At 40.9% G+C, this 25,201-nt stretch overlaps 1 protein-coding gene across 3 annotated transcripts in view; it reads right to left on the reverse strand.

The window, feature by feature from the left end:
• Positions 1–3,173: 3,173 nt before the first annotated feature.
• SARNP (SAP domain containing ribonucleoprotein) overlaps positions 3,174–25,201 on the reverse strand; it is a 43,601-nt gene continuing 21,573 nt past the window's right edge. For 2 of the 3 annotated variants that reach the window (XM_032874400.1, XM_032874402.1), the window contains 2 exons: positions 6,504–6,593; positions 3,174–3,467 (listed from right to left, as the gene is read on the reverse strand). In XM_032874400.1, the coding sequence (XP_032730291.1) occupies positions 3,426–3,467; positions 6,504–6,593 (132 nt within the window). In that variant the 3' untranslated portion in view covers positions 3,174–3,425. Of the gene's footprint in view, positions 3,468–6,503; positions 6,594–8,822; positions 9,142–12,943; positions 12,954–25,201 lie in introns of those variants that run through there. The other variant, XM_032874401.1, reaches the window with a different exon arrangement.

The raw sequence follows: 25,201 nt of genomic DNA on the forward strand, positions 1-25,201 counted from the left end.
GATTGCCAGATGACTTTTATCCCTAAACAACCTCCAACTCAATGCACAAGTAGCTAGCTATCCTATACTGTTCCTTGGCCTCTTTTCTGGGTAGCAGAGCCCCAAGCTAAGAACCAGCAGGCAGTAGCATTTACAACTTCTCATCTGTAGTGAGGCAGAAGCCCCAGGCTACAAGGTCAGCTTTCCTGCCTGTGAGGTGGGGGTAAAGGAGCAACTGGGGCTCTCACCTCTTCCCACTCTCAGAAGCCCTAAATTCACCTATACATGCAGTCCCCTCCTCCCCCATGTTCAAATGAGTCCTCTCAGCACCCTCTCTACCCTCTAGCTAGAACCTACTCAGGGAAAAGAAATATTTCCCCTGCAAATCACCTAATAAAATTAAGAGCTTACTGAATGATTACTATGAAAACTATAGTAAGCACATTGTACTGAGTATGTAATCTATTATCTGTCCTCAGAGCAGCCTTCACAATAGGGTCACTTGCTATTGGTACAGTATGGAGAGTCATGGAATGAGGTGCCCAGTCTCAGAGCCAGCAGAGCTAGTACTGGAGAACAAATTACACCTAAATACTATATAATATTCCACTCTAATCTACTCTATTAATAGTAATCTGAGAAGTCAAAAAACTAAAGGCAGGGAGAGCAAGGGACAAGAAAAATAAAGAGAAAGCTGGGATCTACCTTGGGCACAAAGGGTCTGCAAAGGTATGAAACCTGTTATTATTTTTCAGTTCCTTTGAAAGGAAAAACAAGAATGTGGACATGGAACACGAAGGAGAGGTTAGAGTTTAGTGGATTTCAATAATCAGAGGGAACAACATTGTCAGAGGCCCACATGGAAGAAAATAGAGAAAAAGCTATTCTCCCTTATTTACAGAAGTTCCTTCCTTTCCCCTCATCTGTTTCTCATGTCAGACATGGCAATGGAACTCAACCCCAAGAAGTCCTGCTCTTATTCACATCTTCCTTCCTATAGCTCTCACCCCTGCAGAAGCTTCTAGTGTTGTAATTCAGAAGTTCCCAGGAGTTGGGGTGGGGGAAAGGGGCAGTTTAGAGTGATGGTGGAGAAAAAGGAAAAGATCCCATGGTTCTTAAGAGAACCATAAAAAGGTGCAGATTTACCACTGAGGAAACTTGTTCCCTCCACATCTTTTATAGACTCCCTCATTAAGAGCTCCCAGGTATGCAGAGAATGTCACAGCTTCAGGATAAGGAAAAGACTAGAGTCAGCTAACTGCATATGAATCCTCGATCAGCCATACCAGGGCTACTGGGGGATAGGAAGGAAGAGTACTTGGATCCCAGATAAAGAACTGCAAGCCTAGACTTCCTATTTTAAGACTGAATTAGTAAAAAGACATAGGCATCCTGAACTTTCATACTCAGAAAGTATGCATGGAATGACTACCATGAGACAGGAAGAGGAGGATATGGTGATCAGGCTTGCAGGGGAGAGACTTCTGACAGAAAAACAGCTGCTGGAATGGGATGAAAAAAGTTATTTAAAAATCCACAGAAACTGAGAAAAAACACAGTACCAAAGATCTGGGGAAGTGAGCTGAGTGGGGAAAAGAATGATTAAGCTTCAGAAAGAGAATCAGAAGATAGAGACAAAGTACAGAAAATTTCTGAAGAACCCAGTGCTCTATTCCTTTACCTATTTCTTATTTTCCCATTCTTGGGTAGAAAACCCTTACTGAATCTATAATCTCTCTTAAGCTATAAACAACTAATTTTCCGTGGCTCTGTTTTCAGACAGAAACAGAATAGAAAAGTCAGCCTCAAGATCAGGGTCTGGAGAAAAAAAAAAGGCAGGAAAAAGAAGAGGCCAGAGGGAAGGGAGGGAAGGAACTGTTTAATCAGTGCTCCCTTTTGTTCACCTCTCCAAAGTCAAATTGGGGCAAAATTCACAATAAATGGGCAAACTTTGCTTCTGCTCTCCAAGGCAGTTTTCCTAAAGCATCAAAACTTGGGTTCCTGCCCTACTCAGCAATCGAAGAGACTCTACTGAAAAGAGATTCTTGTTAGGAAGGGATCAAACTATTACTTTTCTATTAATAAAAAACCAGACAGGTTGTAGTAGAAATGGAAATAAGGAATTAAATTGCAACACAGGATCTGATCCCTATAAAGTTTTCAGGTAAGGTGCCAGGCTCTTAAGTTTTATTCTCAAAACAAATAAAAACTAACTTTATAGAGATGTGCAGAAACAAAGATTAGGAGGAGAAACCGTACACCAAAATACCCAAAAAGAAAAGTAGCATGTCTCAGATCTTGGTGAAACATCAAATGCAAACGAGCAGCCTGCCTGGAGAAAATCAAACCTTTCTAAGTAGAAGGCTCAGCAAGGAAAATGGATTTTAGTAATATTTAAGAAACGCTGCCACCACAACAGTATACTTCTGTAATTGAGGAAGACAAACTAGCACAGGACTTGATTAGAAAGTAGAAACCTCCAGGGGCACCTGGTTCAGTCGGAATAGCACGCAGCTTTTAATCTCTTGATCTTGGGGTCGTGAGTTTGAGTCCCACACTGGGTGTAGAGATTATAAACACACACACACACACACACACACACACACACACACACACACACAGAGGCCTCCAGTCCACTGCTCATGTTCCCGGGATCTAGACAACAATGCTTAACACCTCTAACATCCTGTCATGCTCTGAATCCTTCCACTTTCTTCTAGCTCTGAGGAGTACCCAACCCATTTCCTTTCCTGAAATGCATAACCAACAGGGTCCTACATATTGGCCTTGGCTGAAACTAGACAGTGTCTCATTAGGTCATTCTTGAAAACAGAGTCCTTCTAGACTCCAGTCCATAACAGACTACCAATCATCAGTCCTTATATTTATATTCTCTATACCTAAAACTCAGTGTTCCCCCTATTGTACCCCAATGGGTCATGCCAACCTGCTGAAGCAAAGGTGCAGGGTGAAACGTGGCCTCTTCATGAAGGATAAAGAGTAAAAGGATGCCGGTGAGTATGAGAGAAGGGAATAAATAGGCTTAAAGGAATAGACTCAAATCCTTTTCCTTCTTCTCTTTTCTAAAGGATAAAGGCAGTATGGCTAATTCCCTGTAGTAATTGTCCCTGAAGCTCCCCTTATCTGGTCTAGTCTGGCTCTAAAAACTCAAAGAAGCACCTAATAAAACACAGTTTTCTTTTCTATTTGTTTTTTATTAACAAGCAAAATAATAATTAAAAAACAACACCACAAGAACAACAACCTTAAAGTTGGAACAGCAATGAGTCAAACTGCTGCTGAAGTTCCTGGATGTACCCGGGGTACATGCTATCTCTTGTAAGGCAGGGCCTAGGCACATGACTGTGCATTTATGTATATATATGACCAAGAAAAGTCAGAGAGATGGAAACCACTGGAGAACAGAAAGCATTTAGAGCTTTTCATCAGGCAATCCCAAAGCGCTCTGCCCTTTTCCTCTTCTTTGCCTGTGAAAAAGAAGCAAGAAGAAAAAAATTAGATTGCAAGACAACAGTGGCATGGGTTCCTGGCGGCTTTAATCCAAACTCACATGAACTATCACAAGGTCCAAGAAGGAGGGAAGACCCAGGCTTAAGCTTGGCAGTCAGAGATTTCATTCTTGAATCTCTCTAGTTATCCAGTTAGACCTGGGGAAGTTTGGTGGGAACGAAGGGGAGAAGACTGTGGGGAGTAGGGGTGGGGGAAGAGGAGGAAGAGAACAGTAGTAGATTCCTGAAGGAGAGAAGGCAACTCAGCCTTATAGCAAGTTAGTCTGGAAACAATGGACTCTTAAAAGATTGGTGAATCTTCCAGTCAGCGGGGAGATGGGAGATCTCAGAGGTCAAAGGGCTGGTGACTGCTATCTTTTCATAGAGGTGAAGGGGATGCCCTTCTAGGCAGTAAGGCCCAAGCAGGAGCTATTCCTTGGGCCTCCAAATCCACAGAGAGGTATATAAATCTTCAGTGCCAAAAAAATAAATGGGAAGGAGGGGAGTCCCTAACATGGATCTCTTCATGGGAGTCAGCACTGGAGAGAAGCACAAACTGAGAAGTAGGGGAGGAGAGAAAGAACTTTTTGTTCCCGGGAGTGACTGAAAACAGCAGTAAGTCCCTCAGGCTGATTCAAACCACTGCCCCCAGCAAAGACGGAACTTTTTTTTCTCTAAGAGAGAGAGGTGGGGGGAGGGGCAGAGAGAAAAATAATCTTAAGCAGGTTCCACACACAGCGCAGAGCCTGAAGCAGGGCTTGATCTCACAACCCTGAGATCATGACCTGAGCCAAAATCAAGAGTTGGATGCTTAGCTGACTGAGCCACCCAGGTGCCCAGGGACTCCCCCCGCTCCCATTCCATTCACACAGGTTTAGAGTAAAAAGAAAAAAGTGTGTATAAGCCCAGCTCACTCTACCTGGATTACTGACATAATTCTTTGGAATCAAATAAATTAGTCATCTGTTTCATGTAAACTCCATCAACATCTAAAGTTACTACTCCCTCATATGCACTGACTCTCCCAACAAAAGCTACTATTCGTTGCCAACCAACAAAATCATCTGCATTATCCTGGAGAAGCCAAATGTACTACCTTAGTAAATATGGATGGTTCAACAGTTTCTTTGGCAAAGGGGGAGTAATTTTACTAGAATTGAAACAAGCCTTTAAGTTTACTTCTAGCTCATCCTGGCAAGTCAATAAGTAAGCTGATACAACAGGTAATGCTTTATTCTGATACTAACTCAAAGAATACGAAGTCTTTCAAGTTTCTTCCTAATGGAGATCTAAACTGATCAAGGTTTTATTTACAAGGGTTTATTTATAAGACTTACTCTGGTTATCTATTCATAAAAATACTTCATAAGATTCTGAGTGTGTGAGGTAATAGATTTTCAAAGTTCATCTCCAGGGCTGCCTGGCTGGCTCAGTTGGTATAGCATGCAACTTCTGAAATCAGGATCTTGAGTTCAAGCCCCATGCTGGGCATGGAGACTATTTTAAAACAAAACAAGCAAAAGCCATCTCCAGAGGTATATTTAAAGGAAGAAAGAATACAGCAAATTCTTCACCACTCAAGAAATTTTCAGAATTCTAAACATATTCACTATTTCTTTTTCTTTCTTTTTTTTTTTTTAAGATTTTATTTATTTATTTGACAGAGATCACAAGTAGGCAGAGAGGCAGGCAGAGAGAGAGGAAGGGAAGCAGGCTCCCTGCTGACCAGAGAGCCCAATGTGGGGCTCGATCCCAAGACCCTGAGATCATGACCTGAGCCGAAGGCAGAGGCTTTAACCCACTGAGCCACCCAGGCGCCCCTATTTCAACTCTTCTTTATGTACACCTTAGGTGACATCATAAATACTCACTGCCCCCGGCTCCAAGTAATCTCTATGCCCAACATGGGGCTAGAACTCTCAACCCCAAGATCAAGAGTCACATTCTCTACCGAATGAGCCAGCAGCCCCTATTATAGATATACTCTTAAATCACCAAATCAATATTGGAATCAATACTGTCTGTCAAACCTCTGAGTAGTCTTGCCAATGCTCAGGGTCTCAGTTAATGTGAGTTACTCCAGAGGAAGCTGGGATATAGACAAACACAAATCTTTTAAAAACAACAACAATAAAACAAAAAAACACAAAACAAACAACAAAAACAAAATAAAAAAAGCCACTCTTTCATTTAAGAAACGAGTTATAGATAAAGTGATAAGAATAAGAAATCTCTTTTGAATCCATTGAGGTATTCCAGAGGGGAGTTAGGCACAACTATACTTGTGTCTGAGTTGGACAAGCCTTCATTAAATGATCAAAGAAATATGGCTAGCAGATAATCAGAGACACTGCTACTTACCAAATGTAATAGACAGGCTTTGTGTCTAGCATTTTACATAGTATCATCCCTTTTTACATAGAATAATTTCATGTTTAAAATACCACTTTGGGGGCGCCTGGGTGGCTCAGTGGGTTAAGCCTCTGCCTTCGGCTCAAGTCATGATCTCGGGGTCCTGGGATCGAGCCCCGCATCGGGCTCTCTGCTCAGCAGGGAGCCTGCTTCCTCCTCTCTGCCTGCCTCTCTGCCTACTTATGATCGATCTCTCTCTCTCTCTCTCTCTCTCTGTCAAATAAATAAATAAATAAATAATCTTTAATAAAATAAAATAAAATACCACTTTGAGGTAGGTATTATCTCATATCCCAGATGATGAAACAGGCTCAGAGAACTGACATAACTTGTAAGTAATACGAAGTGGCAGAGTCACTTTTTAAACCCAAGCTTTTGTGATTCCAAATTTTGTGCTCATTTCCAGGCTAAATGGCTCTAACACCAAATTAAGTATACTGATGGAATTCAGTGTGGCTATTTTACCCAGAGAACAGATATAAAGCAAAGAACAAAAAGATCTTATTATCTGGGCACTTAAGAAGCAGGCCAGGAAAATAATGTTTCTTCACCCTCACTTCCTTTCAAGAAAGGGCTCTATGAAGCACTCTAGGTATATTTTACCTCTGTATCCTCTGTGGTTCCTGTTCCGGCTGAACTTGTAACAATCCCAAATCGCTCCTTCCTCTTTTTCAGCTTCTCATCATCTTCAGACTATTTGGGGACAAAGAAAAGAATTGAAACAAGCTAGCCTCCACTCACGAGATGAAATTATAACTTAATGGTTACAATATACCAGCCAACCTTGTGCCAAAAACTAAGGATCACCACACAAAAAAATAGACAGGAAACTGATTAAGGAAGCATACAGTATGCTGGCCCTCAGAACGACTAAAAACTTAATTTTAAGTAGGGCTTCAATAATCATAAGAGACACGGAGTCAAGAAAACATAAGAACTACCCACAACAAATACAACAAATTTCAGCAGAAATTCTAATAGTTCAGAGATATGGAACATTGAGGCTTAAATGGGTAACACGTGAAAATAAAATGTTGGTAGAAGGCACCCAAACTATTTTTGAACACTGCTTACACATTCCATTTACTTGCCAATAGATGGAAGACAAAGAGGCCAGAGTGGTATTTCTGAAGAATGTACAAAGAAAGCCAAACATTATGAATGCCCAGCAAAGTCACAGAAGGCTCTCAACAGTTTGAAACTGGGGGGACAGAGAGAGAGAGAGAGAGAGAGAGAGAATTCTAAAGCAGATTCCCCACTGAGTACATAACCCAATGCAGGACTCGATCCCAGGATCCCGAGATCGTGATCTGAGTCAAAAATCAAGAGTCGGGGGCTCAGTCAGTTAAGTGTCTGCCTTCACCTCAGGTCATGATCAGGGAGTACCAGGACAGAGCCCAAGTCAGGCTCCCTGCTCAGAGGAGAATCTGCTTCTCCCCCTGTTCCTCTCTCTCTCTCTCTGGCTCACTCTTCCAAATAAATAAAATCTTAAAGAAAAAAATCGGGGTGCCTGGGTGGCTCAATGGTTGGGCGTCTGCCTTTGGATCAGGTCATGACCCCAGGGTCCTGGAATTGAGCCCTGCATCGGGCTCCCTGCTTGGCAGGAAGTCTACTTCTCCCTTTCCCACTTCCCCTGTTTGAGTTCTCTCTCTTACTGTCTCATTCTGTCAAATAAATAAATAAAATCTTTAAAAAAAAAAAAAATCGAGAGTTGGACACTTCATCGACTGCGCCACCAAGGCACCCCCCCAAATGTATTCTTGTTTTTTATAATCAGAAATTAAAATAATGATGATAATATTATAGTCACTAACATCTGAGTGTCTGCTTTGTGCCAGGTACTGTATGAAGTTTTTTACATGAAATATCTCATTTACTTATTTAAGTTTATTCATTTGTTTATCTTTTTATTAATCTCTACACCCAATGTGGGGCTTGAACTCATGACCCCAAGATCAAGAGTCACACGCTTTTCCAACTGAGGCAACCAGATACTCCTCATTTACTTCTTCTAATAATCTCAAACATAGCAGGCACTATGACATATATAGTAGGTACTATGACTAAACTCATTTCACAGATAAGAAAATAGAAACTTGGAGAAATTAAGTAACCCGCTCAAAGTCTCACAAATAGTAAGTGGCAGAGAGCCAGGAATGGGACCCAGGACATTTTACTCAAGAATCCACTTTCTTAGCTCTACCATCTCCTCAGGTATCTCACACAACCCTTTCCTTGGAAAAATAAAAGCAGAATGGAAGAAGTGCTTAATTCCCAAAGGAAGAGGATCGCAAGGATCCTTAGCCAAAGGTAGCTGTAAAACTAGTTCAACAACTTCCGTATCACTCAAATAACCTGGGTCAATGCTAGGATCCCACCCCCTTTCTGTATACCTCCACTTTGTAACTATCTGGGATCTAGGGAAAAGACTCCAGTCTGTAATCTTACACTAAAGATTTCCTCTAATGAATTTGTTTCTAATTTTGCCAACTGGCTATTCCATCTGTTGAACTGTAATAAAAGAATTAGGAAGGTTTCCAATGAAACACAGCCCTCATATAGTAACTAGGAAAAGCTTTCTTTAGTTTGTCTACCACCATTAAGATAAAGTGAGTAAGAGATAAAAATGGAACACTCAAAATGAGAATCTCTAGAGCATATTCTAGGTGAAATATCTCCATTTCACTAAGTCTCCAGGCCAAGCACAGTGTTAGGAGTAATAAAAGGAGCATCCCATATCCTTCTTGAGGAAAGGCTGAACTAGACCTTTATATTGCTGAACTACTACTACATACTTATTTTCATTCAATTCAGAGGTAGTGTTATTTCAGCCAGTTCAAATCAGAGAGACGGAGATGGTACTTTCAAAACCCAGCTGGTTTCGTGTGTGTGTGTGTGTGTGTGTGTGTGTGTGTGTTTCAGCACAAACCCTGGGGCCACTCCCTACACAAATCTCATCACAAAGCTTATGTCTATTTAGAATGTGTGGGACAGCCTTTTCTCTGGTTCTTTATTTTGCTACAACCTGAAACAGGATTTTGACTTCCAAATTAAATTTTCTGTGCTTCTTTTTCAGCTCAAAGGTGAGGAAAGATAGAGGGAGGGAAGGAGAGACGGTACACGTCTCTAGCCACTAAGGCTAGGATCAGAGAGTTCTCCATGAGCTTTCCTTTTTAATCAGACCTTTGGTGTCTCTCCTGGACATCCAGGCAGAGCATCTGCTGCAAATCTACCAGGGTCTCTAGGGAAAAGAAAAGAAAAGAAAACAAAACAAAACAATACAGATCCTCCCACCCCCCTACAAACAGCCTACCCACCCTTCACACGCAGAGGCCAGTGAGGGTTTTATTTATTTTGTGCATGCCTGCCCTTCCCTCCCCACCCAGAGCCCCTCAGCTTCCCTCCTAAAGCTTCTTTCCCCCTTGCCCTGGAGGGAAAGTGCACAACAGGCCCAGTAAATCAACACAGTTCTAATGATCTCTCTCACTTGACCCTTCTAGCGTGACGGTGTCGCATGGAAACAAACGTACAATAAACTTCACTCCATCTTTAGCTCCTTGCTGACAGGTTTTGATTCATGGGATGGTGAGACCCATCTGAGGGAAATTACCTCGATCAAAACGCATCTCTCTCTGCATTCATCAGGCCAATGCTCCCTCAGGCCATGCTCAAGTGCACAAATGGGGTTGTGCATCTGCAGGCAGCACTGACCCCTCTAGCTCAGTGTCATGCATTTGCAAACCTTTCCCTTTTTCATTCCTCCTCCACTTCCCTCCTGCGATCCCTTAACCACCAGCAAATATTTTTTTTCTTCCCATGTATGCTCCTGTGTGGGAAGAACAGTGCTGGAATCTGAAGTGCCCTTATTTCCTATCAAGTGGAAACTCTTCAAAACATACAACCTGCATTTAAAACCAGAGGAGGAACCCGTCCTCACTGACTAAACCCAGGCCTTGGATGTTCAGATCGATCCATATACTTCACTTGTCCGTCCTCTCACTCAAGATCTAAATAGCAACCCAACTGACATCAGTAATTTCAGCATACATAATCCTCCTATCTCCCAATAGCTGCCTTGTTTTTCTTTTTAGAAGATCATTGGTAAAAATGAGAGAGTTGTGCAGAAGAGGAGAGTACCCATATTCAAAGCACAGGATGGAAAGCAGAACGTATATTTAATAAAGCCAAGTACCCCCCATGAATCCTATCACTGTATTTCCCATCTTGGAATAAGATCATTCTAAACTGAGCTCTTCAGACAACGTCTTCAACTTTCAAGTTCACTTTTCTCCTTGTTTCCCTTTCATATTTGGAAAAATCCTCAAGCAACATAAAGAAAACAGTGCTCGATGCAGGAAAAGACTGAGATGTTCAAGGCTGCCCCAAGACACAAATCACACGTGTGAAACTGCAGCTCAGAATAAAGGGGTTCTCACAAAGCTCCTCAATAAATGGCAGCGAGGATTTCTACTGCAACCTTCCTCCTGGTCTTTGAAACAGAGTATGAAACCACCAACAAAATTCTGAAGCTAAGCTTCTACATTAGAAGCAAAGGCATCAAGGGGCATCTAGGTGCACAGTCAGTTAAGTGTCCGCCTTCCGCTCAGGTCATGATCTCTGGATCCTGGGATTGAGCCCTGCATGGGGCTCCCTGCTCAGCGGGGAGTCTGCTCGGTCCCCTTCCCTCTCCATCTTTCCCCTTGTTTGTGCTGTCTCCCTCTGTTTCAACTGAATAAAATCTTTAAAAAAAAGAAAGAAAGAAAGAAAGAAAAGAATGGATGTGGTGTGCTTATCTATGAAGGAATATTACTCAACCATCAAAAGGAATGAAATCTTGCCATATGCAACAACACAGATAGAATTAGAGGATATAACACTACATGAAGTAAGTTAGAGAAAGACAAATACCATATAGTTTTACTCATGTGGAATTTAAGAAACAAAAGATGAACATAGGGGAAGGGAAGGAAAAATAAAACAAGATGAAAACTGAGAGGGACAAGGGACACAAATCCGAAGAAATGCTGAATCCTAGCAAACAAACTTGAGGGTTGCTGGAGGGAAGGTGGGTGTGGAAAGGGATAACTGGGTAATGGGCATTAACGAGGGCACTTGTAATAAAAGCACTGGTGTTATATGCAACTGATGAATCACTAAATTCTACCTCTGAAACACACACACACACAAAAAAAGTCATCAAAAGTAGGTAAGAATCTTGGGATGCCTGGCTGACTCAGTGGGAAGAGCATGCAACTCTTGATCTCAGGGTTGTGAAATCTGAGCCCCATGTTTTGTTAGCAATTACTTGAATGAATAAATAAATAAAAAGTTAAAAAAAAAAAGTAGGTAAGAATCAGACTCATTACCAATACAAGGAAATTCCCATTAGCGGAAAGGCAAATAAGTATTTGGACTGATGAGCAGATTTAGGGGTAAAGTGTGGCAGAATAAGAAACCAGCCAAAACCATAATCATCTCCACCAGTGGTACTATTAAACCACCTTCTGCTTATGAAACTGTAAAAAAAAAAAAAATATGCTGCTAGGCTTTACTGATTTCATCAAACTAATAATGACAAAAAAAAAAAAAAAATCTAGGTAATATTCAAGGGAACAGAGCAAGGATCCAAACTCTAACTCTGCAGATCCAATTTAAGGTACTCTAAAGGCCCCTGAAGAATTGCTTTCAATGAGTTATAGACATCTGCTCCCATCAACATTTTAAATTAAACCATTAATCCATTCAAAATTAATCCATTCATCCACTAGTCTTTCAAATATCCACTGAGTGTCTTCCTTAGGTTAGGCAACTATTCTGGCATGGGGAATAAGAGAGGAGTAAGACAAAGATCCTTAACCTCATGGGACTTACAAATTTAAGACTGAGTAAAAGTAAAGATGCATGCCATTGTTCATTACTTTTTTTTAAGGTTTTGTTTTTTTTAAAAGAGATTTTATTTATTTGAGAGAGAGTGAAAGTGAGAGAGATCACAGAGGGAGCAGGAGAAACAGACACCCAGCTGAGTGGAGAGCCTGATGGGGGGCTTGACCCCGGAACTGCGGAATCACGACCTGAGTGGAAGGCAGATGCTCAACCAACTGAGCCACCCAGGAGCCCCTGTTCATTACATTACTGCATTATGAGGACCCACAGGGATATCTTCTTTCTGGTCCCCACATGTAATTATGGTTTTGCTGAGCAAATTTTAAGTTTTCATCTTCCCAACTCTGTGAATCACTATAAACACTTTTAACTGCTCTCCTCTTTCTTCTGACAGCTATAAAATTTGGAGCCAAATGTGTGGCCTGCCTCTGGCAAGCAGTTTTGAAAATATTTTCTATTAGCCAGATGTATTAAGGTGAGAGAGAAGTACTGAGGTGAGATCCAAAGACAAGGATCCAACACCTAGATCCCAAGGCAGAAACTTAGAAGATGAAGTACAGTTAGTTACAGGGTTGCTGCTGGTCCCTTAAGAACTTACTCCTCTCTAAATATAATGGGATTAATTAAAAAATACTTCAGTACCCCCAAGAAAGAAAAAGAGAGGGGAAGGAAGTACCAAGTTATCATTTGAAATTTTATTTTTTTAACGAAGATTTTATTTATTTGACAGAGAAAAAGACAGCAAGAGAGGGAACACAAGCAGGAGGAGTAGGAGAGGGAGAAGCAGGCTTTCTGCCGAGCAGGGAGCCTGATAGAGGGCTCGATCCTAGGACCCGAGACCATGACCAGAGCCAAAGGCAGACATTTAATGATTAAGCCACCCAGAAGCCCCTAGAAATTTTAAATTAAGGACTCTTGTCAATGGTTTCCAAGGCATATACGCTGTAGCCAGGAATTAAGTCCCAAATGGAAGATCAGCTACAACAACTGGCAGCCTGAACGTCACAGTTACTTTCTAAACTGACTGTTTTGTTCTATGGCAAAGAGTTCCAAGGATTAGATCTCTACCCAAGATGGGAGTAGACTGTGGCTTTGTTATCCTCCAAACCCAACTTGCTTCTTCAAGACAAAAATTCAAGAGAACATTTTTCAAAACTTACTGGTCTTATCCTGTAAAAGAACAATAAAGAATAAAATAAATAAACAATAAAGAACACCACTCCAAACTTAGTGTGCGAGGGTTATTTGCTCTGCCAAGAGGAGCCTACTTTGATTTACTTAGCACTCCATGGGCTATGTACTGAAAACATACACCTTTTTCAATTTTATTACCAGTGCCACGCTGGATCATAAAAAGAAACTAGGAGGGGGTGCCTGGCTGGCTCAGTCAGTAGAGTGTACACTCTTGTTATCAGGGTTGTTAGTTCAAGACCCATGAGGGTTGTAGACATTACTTAAAAAAATAAAATCTTATAGGCACTTGGGTGGCTCAGTCAGTTAAGCGTTCAACTCTTGATTTTGGCTCAGGTCATGATCTCAGGGTCCTGGGATCCAGCCCTGCCTTAGGCTCTTGGCTTGAGATTCTCTCTCCTCTTCTTCCTCTGCCTATCCCCCAATAAATAAATCAAATCTTAAAAAAAAAAAAAAAAAAAAAAAAAAATCAGGGGTGCCTGGGTGGCAGAGTTGGTTAAGCATCTGATTGACTCTTGGTTCTGGCTCAGGTCACAATCTCAGGGTCGCAAGATCCAGTCCCATGTTTGCTCTGTGCTCACAGTGGAGTCTGCTTGAGATTCTCTCCCTCTCCCCTCCCGTTTGTGCGCTCTCTCTAAAATGCAAAAATAAATCTTTAAAAAAACAAAATCTTAAAAAAAAAAAAGGAGGGGGACACCTGGGTGGCTCAGTGGGTTGGGCCCCTGCCTTCAGCTCAGGTCATGATCCCAGAGTCCTGGGATCAGGAGAGCCCGCATGGGGCTCTCTGCTCATCGGGGAGTCTGCTTCCCCTCTACCCATTTGTGCCTGCCTCTCTGCCTACTTGTGATCTCTCTGTCAATTAAGTAAATAAAATCTTTAAAAAAAAAGGAAACTAGGAAAAACAAAGCAGTGGCCCAAATGTAACTTAGGCTTATTTAAGAAACTATAATTCCCAAAACCCAAAGCTGAAGTACTTACTGAATTTAAATATGAGATATCCTCACTATTCTCAGAGGAGACCAAAAGAATTAACCAAGCCAGACATTCTTCCTGGTCAGTGCAACAGCTCAATCACTCATCATCCCTCCTTACACATGTGTAAGAAAAAGAAATTACAATCTAAAAAATTCAGTGAGAGATATCCTTATAAGCAGAAAAGAGCACTTCAGGGAAGCTCAACTCAGGTACTGCTATGAGTTGGAGCTGGGTGTTCTCCTATAACTGGTGTTTTGGTTTTTAAAATATTTTATTTATTTATTTGGGAGAAAGAAAGAATGAGAAGGCACAAGCTGGGGGAGAAGAAGCACCAGACGCCCCGCTGAGCAGGAAGCCTGATGCAGGACTTCAGTCCGGGACTCCCATGATCCTGGGAGAAAGGCAGAAACTTAACCGAATGAGCCACCCAGGTGTCCCTATAACTGTTTTTTGTTGTTGTTGTTGTTTGTTTTTTTTGTTTTTTTTTTTTTTTTGTCTTGTCTGTTTGCTTCAAGTAGACTCCAGGCCCAATGTGGAGCCCAACGGAAGGCTTGAACCAACTGAGCCATCCAGGCACCCCCTCATATGGCTGTTTTAATGACAGCTACTCTTCACATTCAACACTCTTCAGTGTAAGAGTCTGCTGTATATGTCCATCAAGACCTAAACTCTGCCACTTTATTTACCCCACTTTAACAGTTATTTTCTCAGAAGTCTTTCTCCTGGAATGATGGGAAAGAGACTGTTAGTGAGCTAAGATGGTCACATTTTACAAAAACCACAAGTTAACTGTCCCTTTTATTTTTTTTTTTTTTAAGATTTATTTATTTCACACAGAGAGAAATTGAGAGAGGGAACACAAGCAGGAAGGTGGGAGAGGGAGAAGCAGGCTTCCTGCTGAGTAGGGAGCCTGATGTGGGGCTCAATCCCAGGACCCTGGGATCATGACCTGAGCTGAAGACAGACACTTAACGACTGAGTCACCCAGGCACCCCTTTATATTTTTTTAAGATTTTATTTATTTATTTGACAGACAGAGAGGGAACACAAACAGGGTGACTGGGAGAGGGAGAAGCAGGCTTCCCGTTAAGCAAGAAGCCCAATATGGGGCTCGATCCCAGGACCCTGGGATCACGACCTGAATCAAAGTGTAGATGTCTAACGAATGAGCCACCCAAGTGCCTCTAACTGTTTCCTTTTATAAATGAATTAACGATATGAAGATGTTAATAGTACTCAGGCCAGTCTGATTTTCCAAGGAAATGTAAAACAGTGAGGCAAAATGAGGAGGATGGAGCTTTATGGTCACTTTTCTGACTCACTGCTACATGACTGATGGCAGGATGAAAAGCAGAGGCTGGGGGTTTTCAGGCGATGGTAGATTAATAATGATATGTCCTTGACTCCCTGAGGTAAAGGTTATGAAACACTCCAGGGTAAGTGGGCTTCCAATTTTATACTCTCAGGGTGAATGACAGCAACTGATGGTTTTTCTCTCAGAAACACTGCAATGCTTAAACACACAGCTGTCACCTCCCTGCCCCAGTTTCTGAAATTCATGTGAACAAGTTTATTCCTGAGCCTTTATGTCAGCCAGACCAAGGAACATGAGGTGGTCCTAAAAACTAATGCACAGAGCCTTAACTAAGCAAGACAAAAGCAAAAGGATGGACTAGTAAAAGGTATGCCATTTTAGCACATAGATAGTAAAGAGACACTCTAACACTCCCACACACGTAACAAAAAATCTATCTCCCAATAAAACCATCTTACCTACTCTCAAAAATTTTAACTGTGAGATCAGAATCAACTTTCTAGGGCCATCAGGGTGCCAGGAACTTTAAAGCTACATGAGATTTAGAGACGGCCAGGAACTGTATCTCCTTTATCTTTACAGGATTTAAAGCCCCAAAACACAATCAGCTCAGAACCAAACACTGTTCTCAGTCACTAGCTCCCAACACTTTTTCTCCTTCTCCAAAACAAGCTCCTTCCCCCACCCCCATTCCTCTCCAACCCCAGAGGAGGTCGTCTCGGTCTTGCTCTAGCTGATTGTAGGACAAAGCAAAGCAGGTGGAGGAAATGAAGGCTTTACACTTGAGACCCCCGGAAACCAAGTTTCTATTAAAAGTCCCCACCTCCCTCCCTTAAAAGCCAGGAAGCTGCTGCTTTTAAGGATAAGCGATGCAGAGCTACCAAAAATGTCAAGAAGTCAGTAGAGGGAAGCTAAAAACTTTGAAGGGAGGTATATGCTATCTTAACCAAATATATGAGAATGAAGGAGGACAGTTACCTAAGCATTCAGAAATTACAGTGAGCACTAGGAAAGCAGGTTCTTTTCACCTGTAAAATATATCTATATCTACCTGTTTTTTAATGTAAGCTCTATGCCCAGTACGGGGCTCGAACTCAAGACCCAAGTCTCATGGTCTACCAACTGAGCCAGCCAGGAGACCCACCTGTAATATTTTTTTAAAATGAAGATTTCTGGTTTCACCCAAACTAATAAATCTGAATCTCAAAAGGAAAAGCTTAGGGAGATGTATTTTAAAAAGGGCCCCCTGGTGACCCTTATGTGCTGCTATAGTTGGGAACAATTGCAAATGGCTTTGAGAAAGCACAGCCCAAAAAATCAATCAATCAATCAATCAATCAATCTCACCAAGTCCAAGCAAAGTTGCTACTCCACTCCAGTTTCCCCCCAAAGCACTTGGGGCCTTCCAAAAAGTTTATGCTCCCTACAAATAGGGTATCTCAGCCACAGGGATGAGAAGGGGAAAAGAAAACTATGAAGAAATGACAACTGGCTCTATGAAACACACCTGTATTGCTTGCCTTCATAGAATTCAAGTAGAGGAACAGAGAGACTCTTTGACAAGGGAGTTCAATATAGGAAAAACATGCCAAAACAAGATCAGGGAAAACTTCAGGTATGGGGGGCGGGGCACACAGTCAACTAGGTTCAAGCACACAAAGGTGGTTTGTTTGTTTGTTTTTCCCACTGCAGAACTGATACAGAGTACACGGGGGAATATCAACAAGGTAGAGATCAGAAAGAACAGATAGGATTTGTCTTAGGGCTTGTGTTTTGCTCATTCACTTTAACAGAGCACTAAAGAGGTCCATCACATAAGGCCTCTCTGATCTTACAGCTCTCTTCACTTCTAGTTGTACTTCCTCAACTACCTCATACCTAAGCATGAATATGGTAGTGAAAATTCTATAACTGCCTCCTCTACTCTATACCTCAATGAACTCCTCACCCATGTTTTTTTAAAATCCAGACAGCAAGCATTTCAAACACAGTATCTTTCCCAGTAACACATCTTCACTGCTAGGGATTTAAGGATTCAGTGTCTGATACGAATTTCAAGTGCAGAATATCTTGAAAATACATTTCCATTTCTGTCCTAAGAGTCTGCTCTCGGTATGAGAAGGTAAAATGTGGTTAAAATACTATTTAAAAAATTTGAGAAAATAGTAACAAAGGAAAGGGGTGGGGTGAAAGGAGTTAACATTTTCTAGATCTTAACAAGACACCTCAAATTTTATTAAAAACATGGGCTTTCGCAGTGCCTGGCTGGCTCAGTCAGCAGCGCATATGACCACCTCAGGGTTTTAAGTCCAAGCCCCAGGTTGGGGGCAGAGATTACTTAAAAAAATAAAAAAACTTAACAAAACAAAACAAAACAGGGCCTTTGCTAGTTTGCAAACATTACAAGCAAATGTCCCCCTATAAAATATCTCCCAATCTGATGCCCTGCCTCATCCCCATTCCTATCTCTAAAATACTACTGGATTTTATCTCATCTCCTATGGCTATCAGACATGAAAAGCAACTTTGCTATTAATAATGAATATGTAAGAAAATGAACTGCCATGTAATTTTTAAATTTTACTTGAAAAAACTTTACTTGAATTGAACCTACATATATTTTCTTTCTTTCTTTCTTTTTTTTTTTTTTTTAAGATTTTACTTATTTATCTGAGGAAGAGAGAGAGAGAGCGAGTGCGCACAGGGAGCCCAATGAGGAGCTCAATCCTGTCCTGGGATCACGATCTGAGCCAAAGGCAGAACACTCAACTGACTGAACCACCCAGGCACCACATGAACCTAAAATTTTCAAAAATAAAAGGTCACTTCTTCTTATCAATGTCAGCCCAAAGAACACTATTAGCTAAATGTTAGCCTCTCAAGTATTAAAATACATCCTATACATCCTTATACTGCTACAGCTCTCACATCACAAAGAACCTTTGAATACCAAAACTTCTTACCTGTCCCGCCCCAAAACTAGCAATACACACACCAAAAAAACACACACATAAAAACAAAAACAAACAAACAAAAAACCACCCACTCTCTTTTCTCTCATACAGATTCTGAAGAATGGACAGACTTGGATTCAGAAAGTGGGCTCACATTTCACCATAGGCAGGGAGAGTATCTGAGAGCAATCAGACAGAGATACTAGATATTGCTATAATTAGAAAAGCCAGGCCAGTTATTGGGTCATCCCCAAATTAGACACAGGTACTGGTAACCCCCAGATTAGACATACAACTAGATATACAGATATATTTACAAATAAATTTTAAAAATTATTTATCTTACGTACCATGAGTGGAACTTTTTTTTTTTAAAACTGACATTCAGAATGATCCCATCTCAAGAACTTGGCTGGCAAAAGCAACTAAATATATTTAAAAGTGAAATAGACTCATTCCCCTCCTTTTCCAGGCTGTATTTACTCCTAGGGAGAAGATTACAGGGGGACCACAAAAAGGCATAAAACTTTTTTATCAAAGTCATCAGTTCTGACATGTTAGAAGAAGGAATGCAAAGACCTAAGTGGGGGTGGGATTTTGAACAGGAGAGACAGAAAAGAGTGCATTTTTCTCTTACTACAAGCTTTCTTACCTCTTCTAGTTCTCTGGATTCAAACTCGATGTATAAAATCATGTAAAAAAAAAATAAAATGAAAAGGTCCAAGATCCTTAGTGTTTTCAACCATACACCCTAGGGAAGTATAACCCTCTACCAGAAACTTCTCAAAGGCCCAGATTACAATAAACAGGGCAAAACAACATAAATCCTGACAAGGTATCAAAATTTTCATCTTGCTTGCACAAATCTTTAAAGCTTTTCCTCTTAAGGTGTTCAATTTATATTCCTAACATTTTTTTCCCTCAAACAGAGCTAGTAAAAACTGTGTTTAAGGGTTAGAACATAGAGTGGGAGGGCAGAAGAAGAAATTAAGCAAAGAAAAACCTGACTCTTACTTCTCAAGTTAAAATTAGAATACATTTTCAAGAGCCCTAGGCAGGACAGAGAAAAATTCCATTCTGCCTCTTTGCTCTTCCAAATTCCTATAGCCAAGTGGCTCAACAGCAGTTGAATGGCACACATAATGACATCATTGATTGGAACTATAATAGAAGGGAGTGAGAAGAGCGGGTGGTGGGGGGGAGTGGGAAGGGAGGGAGGTGAAGATGTATTTGTGTTACAGACAAAAGACAAGTTCTGTTCCTCAGCAGGGACAAATGAAGAACCAGATGAGGGGATAAACTGAGGTCAGAGAGTTTTCCCTATTGTTTCCTCTTTAAACAGCTCCTTCACCACTCCCTCAAGGTTTGTTCCAATGGGCGGGTGGAGAAACAGCAGTTTTTATCTTAGAGGAGAGAAGGCAGAAAAAGACCAAATATTAATTTTCAAATCATTATTAACTAGAAGAAGATTTAAAGGACTGGTTAAATTTTAGTTGAGCCCCAAAATGCTGCAAGAAATGCTGAAACCTACATGGGTTTGGATCTTAGCTCTTCCTGAAATTCATCTTGACAGTCTCAACTGCTATCTCTATCTACTATACACACACACATACACACACACACACACACACACACCTCTCTCCCATTCTTACTGCCTTTTCTTATTGGTTAAATGTAAGTTAAGAGAAGTAATTTTTCAAATGGAAGAAGCATTTTTAGAAAAAACAACAATCTAGGATGAGGGGTGGGGATATTCCCCCCAAACTCTTGCTCAATGAAATGTCTAAGAAGAGCTACATGAAAGTTTTTCCCAACTACAATCCTACTATGTGCATTTCTCTTGGTTTCATGGGGCATAAGAAAGGGGAATAGAGACTTAAGTGGTGTGCTTGGCCTAGGTACTGCTACTTGAGTGTATTTTGGATGGAAAAGAACCCAAAACCACTTAGCAGACTACTTCTCCAACTTCTCTTGGGATCTAAATCTTCTACCACTACCCCTGTAAAAAAAATTCTGCCAAACTCCTCACCATGGTTTATGGTTCTTCAGGGTCTTACGGTAGGTACCATGTTGGCAATGTCCTATGCATGGCTGTCCCACAGTTCTTCCTTTGGAAAAGGTTTATACACACATACCTAAACTCTTAACAATTATAAACCCTCTGAGAAAGTTGGTGACCAACTTCTAAATCCATAGAATGAATGTTGTTCTCTCCACATCCCTCTATACCAAAACCCACTGCTGAAAGAGAAGAACAAACATTTCATTTATTTCAGATGGTGGAAGGGATTTAGATAAAATCAAATATGCATTCCAGAAGAGTGAATGGAGACCAGCTCACAATCAGTTAGCCACAGCAAAATCTGTATGCTAGGAGATACTGGTGCTCTCCTGTGCTTGGAAGTGACTCTGTCACAGCTGCTTCTTTGATATCTCAACAGATTGCAGTGACAAGATCCTCAAATTCAAGGGAAGTCCAATATCTCTCTCATTCTGAAGTGGTTCATCCCCAAGCAATGGTGAACAAAAATCTATAATTATATGAAAGGTTCCTGAAACAAATCATTGCAGCCACCTAACAATCTTCTAGCTACCAGCCTCAACAACAAAATAATGACCAATGAAGAGGTATTTAACTTTTTAACCTTTTTATAGGTTTACAGGTCTGTATAACACAGACCACAATCATTAGGGAAGAAAACTGATAAAATCACAACACAGGAAAAGCAGCTTTTATTGTTTATAGGCCTTATGATAACTCACTAGGATAGTTACCTTAACATGAGCTACAAATAGGGAAACACAATAATATTGCAGCAGAGAAGTGGGGAAGATGTACTAACGTCAATAGGGATAAAAGATGCCTATATTTTCTACTACTAATCAAGAACCAAGAAGCAGTAACACATGCTCCTCACATTCTCAGGGCGGGGGGGAAAAGAGTATAAACCACATTTCCGTTTTCTACTTAGTGCCTGGGCTTGGGTTTTGTTTTGTTTGTAATACTTACTTAGCTGGATGTCCTATAACTTCCTGAAGTATCAAGTTTCACTTTCCCAAATATGCCAATTTGGCGGGGGGGGGGGGGGGGGAGATGAAAACAAAACAATCCAAATTAGCTATTACCAGTTTACATCCTAACTCAGATCTGGTTTTTATAAAACTAATGTCCTATGACCATCACCTACTAACTGAGCTGGCTTCCCATCTATTCCCTCCATCCATCTCTCACTCCTTTCAAAGATGAGTTTATGTTTCAAGCCAAGCCCTGTCCTTCACCAATAGGACTAACCCAAACACTACTTCTCTTGGGAGGCACGGAAAAACTGACAGAGAGAAGGAAAAACAAAAACAAAACAAAATAATAAAAACAACCAGTCAAGCACAAGACTGAAAACCTAACTGGTGATCAATCAGAACCAACCAGGCAGAGATTATTTATCTGGGTTTTGTTTTGTTTGAGGGGGTGGGAGGTTTCTCAGCCCATAGTCACCATGAGGCTTATATGAGAAAAGGCATGCCATTCTATCCTCAAATAGTCCAAAGAGTTGGAGGGGACAATTTACAGCCTCTTGTGTAAAAAATGTCTATAAATGCCAGTGCCATTCTTTGCCCTGTCACTTCCCATTATCCTAAACCAACAGGATTCTATTCACTGAGACTTGAGTTGGAAACATGAACGGACAGGCCTTTCTTGGGCAGGGGGAAAGGAGGAAGATGACTGAGATAGGGGGGGTGGGTGCGCAGATAATTCTTTAAGTTTCTGTGTGCCGCCTAACATGTATAGTATACTAGTGGAGCTGAGCGTTGAAATATATGAGCAGTCATGCAAAAGTCAGCCTAGGAAGAAGAGCAGTGATTTGGTAACCTCAAATTTGTAAAATGCTCAAAACATAAATCCAAAATATAAAGAAAAGATGACCAGACTATGACACCAATAAATCAATCAATCAATCATAAACACTATTGATCCATGGCTCACTTTCTCTCACACACTTTCTCTTTATCATACACACTGGTCTGCAGAGGAAATCTACCAAAAAGAAATCACAAGAAATCTGGGCCTTAAGCTGGATCAAGCAAAATCATGCAACAGACACAACAGAAGGTGCTACTTCTCGTTGCCCCTTTTGGGATACTAGAATGAAGAGAAATCTCTACCCTACCTGCTAATCTCCACCATTTGCATCTTATCTAACTGAAAGAGATCTGTGCCTAGAGAATTGTAAAACTTAAAGACGGTGACCGAATTATATAGGAGGAGTCTATACTGGAACCCAGGACGAGGTGGCAACATTATACTAACCTAGTTGTTCCATAAATACAAACTTAATCATATCACTAACCTTGACCAACCAAATACTAGGTAGCAAATCATCTCTGGTGATAGACAACAGTTAAACACTAGATTTTGAACCAAAGAACTTTCACTGAGAATGTAGCCAGCTGCAATTTCAGGATTTGGATCTAGAATAACTAACTTCTGGGGAAAAAGTTACTTTACAAAAAGAACACTGGGGCGCCTGGGTGGCTCAGTGGGTTAAAGCCTCTGCCTTTGGCTCAGGTCATGATCCCAGAGTCCTGGGATCCAGCCCCGCATCAGGCTCTCTGCTCATCAGGGAGCCTGCTTCCTCCTCTCTCTGCCTGCTTCTCTGCCTACTTGTGATCTCTGTCTGTCAAATAAATAAAATCTTTAAAAAATAAATAAATAAATAAAAAGAACACTTCCTTTTCTTATCTTTTACTACTCCCTTTCCTCCAATATCAAAGGGTCTCTCCTTCCATATTCACTCTGAAATTGCTTATATTCTACAGGCACTAAAAAACTCTGGTCTACAGAAACAGTTGTCCAAATATGTGGTCTGATCAAGGATTTCTACGCTACTTCAAGCGTGAAAACTGTATGAGAGATACAAGCTAGGCTTGAATTGCCCAATATACATGCAGCTATTAAATTTAATTAAAAAATTCAGTTCACACTAGCTACATTTCAAGTAATCAATAACAACATGTGGCTAACGACTACTGTATTAGATAACACAGACTTATTCAATGGAACAATATTCTGTTAGATATTTCCAACATCACATAAAATTCTACTGGACAGTGGCAGACAGCAAAACATCAGCATTTCTGGGACATTTTAATGGTTGATGGGGCAAAGTAGAACAAACTGTTGAAATCAGGACGATTCTGAAAATCAGGATTTATGATGAGTACACATGGAGTCTATACTCAGAGTATCTCAAAGTTTCAAGTCTCCAAGCAAAGTGGTCCCTGGAAGAAATCATACTACACCAGTACAGTGTTACTCAAAATGTGATCTGCCTCCTCATGCTGATCCCCAAAGTGTTTTACAGTCTGCAGTAACTCCAGAAATTTCAAGTGCTTGGAAACTTCCAGAGTAATTTAGCACCGCTGTGGCACTTTTATTGTATTTTACAAAAGTACCACTCTGCAGTGAATTAGGGGAAAAAAAAAAAAAAAAAAAACCTCTCTGCCCAATGTGTGGCTTGCACTCACTCATGACCCTGAGATCAAGTCTCATGCTCTTCCAACTGAGCCAGCCAGGAACCCTAATAAATTAAAAATTCAAAAAACTAATCTTGGGACGACTGGGTTAAGCGTCAGTCGGTTAAGCATCTGCCTTCAGCTCAGGTCATGATCCCAGCGTCCTGGAATTGAGTCCTGCCACGGGGCACTTTGCTCAGCAGGGAGCCTGCTTCTCCCTCTGCCTGCCACTCCCCCTGCTTGTGCTCACTCTCTATTTCTCTCTCTCTCTCTCTGACAAATAAACAAAATCTTAAAATTAAAAGAACAAACTTGTCTTCTGCTACAGAATTTGAGAAGCACTACTCCAGAACATATGTATGGCAATGAATGCCATCTGAAAACACAGCTCATATAGTCAGAATTTTACCAATTACATTATCTGATTAGAACCCTTCAGGTATTTATTTTCCTTAAGTTTATTAATTTTGTTTAGTAATCTTCACACCTAGCATGTGGCTGGAACTTACAACCCCAAGATCAGGAGTCACACACTCCACCACCTGAGCCAGCCAGGCACCCTAACCCTTCAAGACTTAAAATGGGAAATGAAATCTTATCAATGATCAGCTAAAACACTGAAGTTAATTGACTCAATTAAATTGACTCAATTAAACACAGAAGTTAACTGACCTCATAAAGTTAGGTGGCCAACATAACTGAACTAAGAAGAAAGAAAATTTATCAAGGGTCCAAGTGTTAAAATGTTAATTTCATATACACAATTACTTACTCTTCACAAACACAGTGTTAGGTATTATTCCCAGTTTTACAAATGAGGACCAAAGAAGTTTAGTAATGTGCTCAAAGTCACAAAGCTAATAAACGTATCTCTTCATGCTTCACTTAGCTTCCTATGGACTAAAAATGAAAGGAAGTCAAATATGGAGAAAGATTCTAAGGAAGTGCAGTGAAAAGGCACTAAATATCCCTGTAATGAAATACTATGAAAGTAAGTCAGGTGGGCAGTATAAAGTGAGGGGCAAATCTGTCTTAGTGAAGTGTCCATATGAGCTACATAGTTGGAGATATGATGCTCAATTTTGTTAATTTTGATGAGCACATACAGTTCTCTACAGAAAGTTACTGCTGAGATTCTCAGATACATAGTCTTCATATACCAAAGGAGACAGACGAGAACTGGGGCCACAGATCCAAGCACCCTTTCCCTTGGCGATCCAATCAATCAAAACACAAATGACTTGGTTTATAGTATAGTCTTCCCAATGAAGCTGCATGTGGCTTGGGGCACCTGGGTGGCTCAGTGGTTTAAGCCTCTGCCTTCAGCTCAGGTCATGATCTCAGGGTCCTGGGATGGAGCCCCACGTCTGGCTCTCTGCTCAGCAGGGAGCCGGCTTCCCCCTCTGTCTGCCTGCTTCCTTCTCTCTCTCCCTGCTTCTCTGCCTACTTGTGATCTCTCTGTGAAATAAAAT

The sequence above is a fragment of the Lontra canadensis genome, unplaced genomic scaffold (assembly GCF_010015895.1).
Source record: "Lontra canadensis isolate GAN:19392208 unplaced genomic scaffold, GSC_riverotter_1.0 scaffold53, whole genome shotgun sequence".
Taxonomy (NCBI): domain Eukaryota; kingdom Metazoa; phylum Chordata; class Mammalia; order Carnivora; family Mustelidae; genus Lontra; species Lontra canadensis.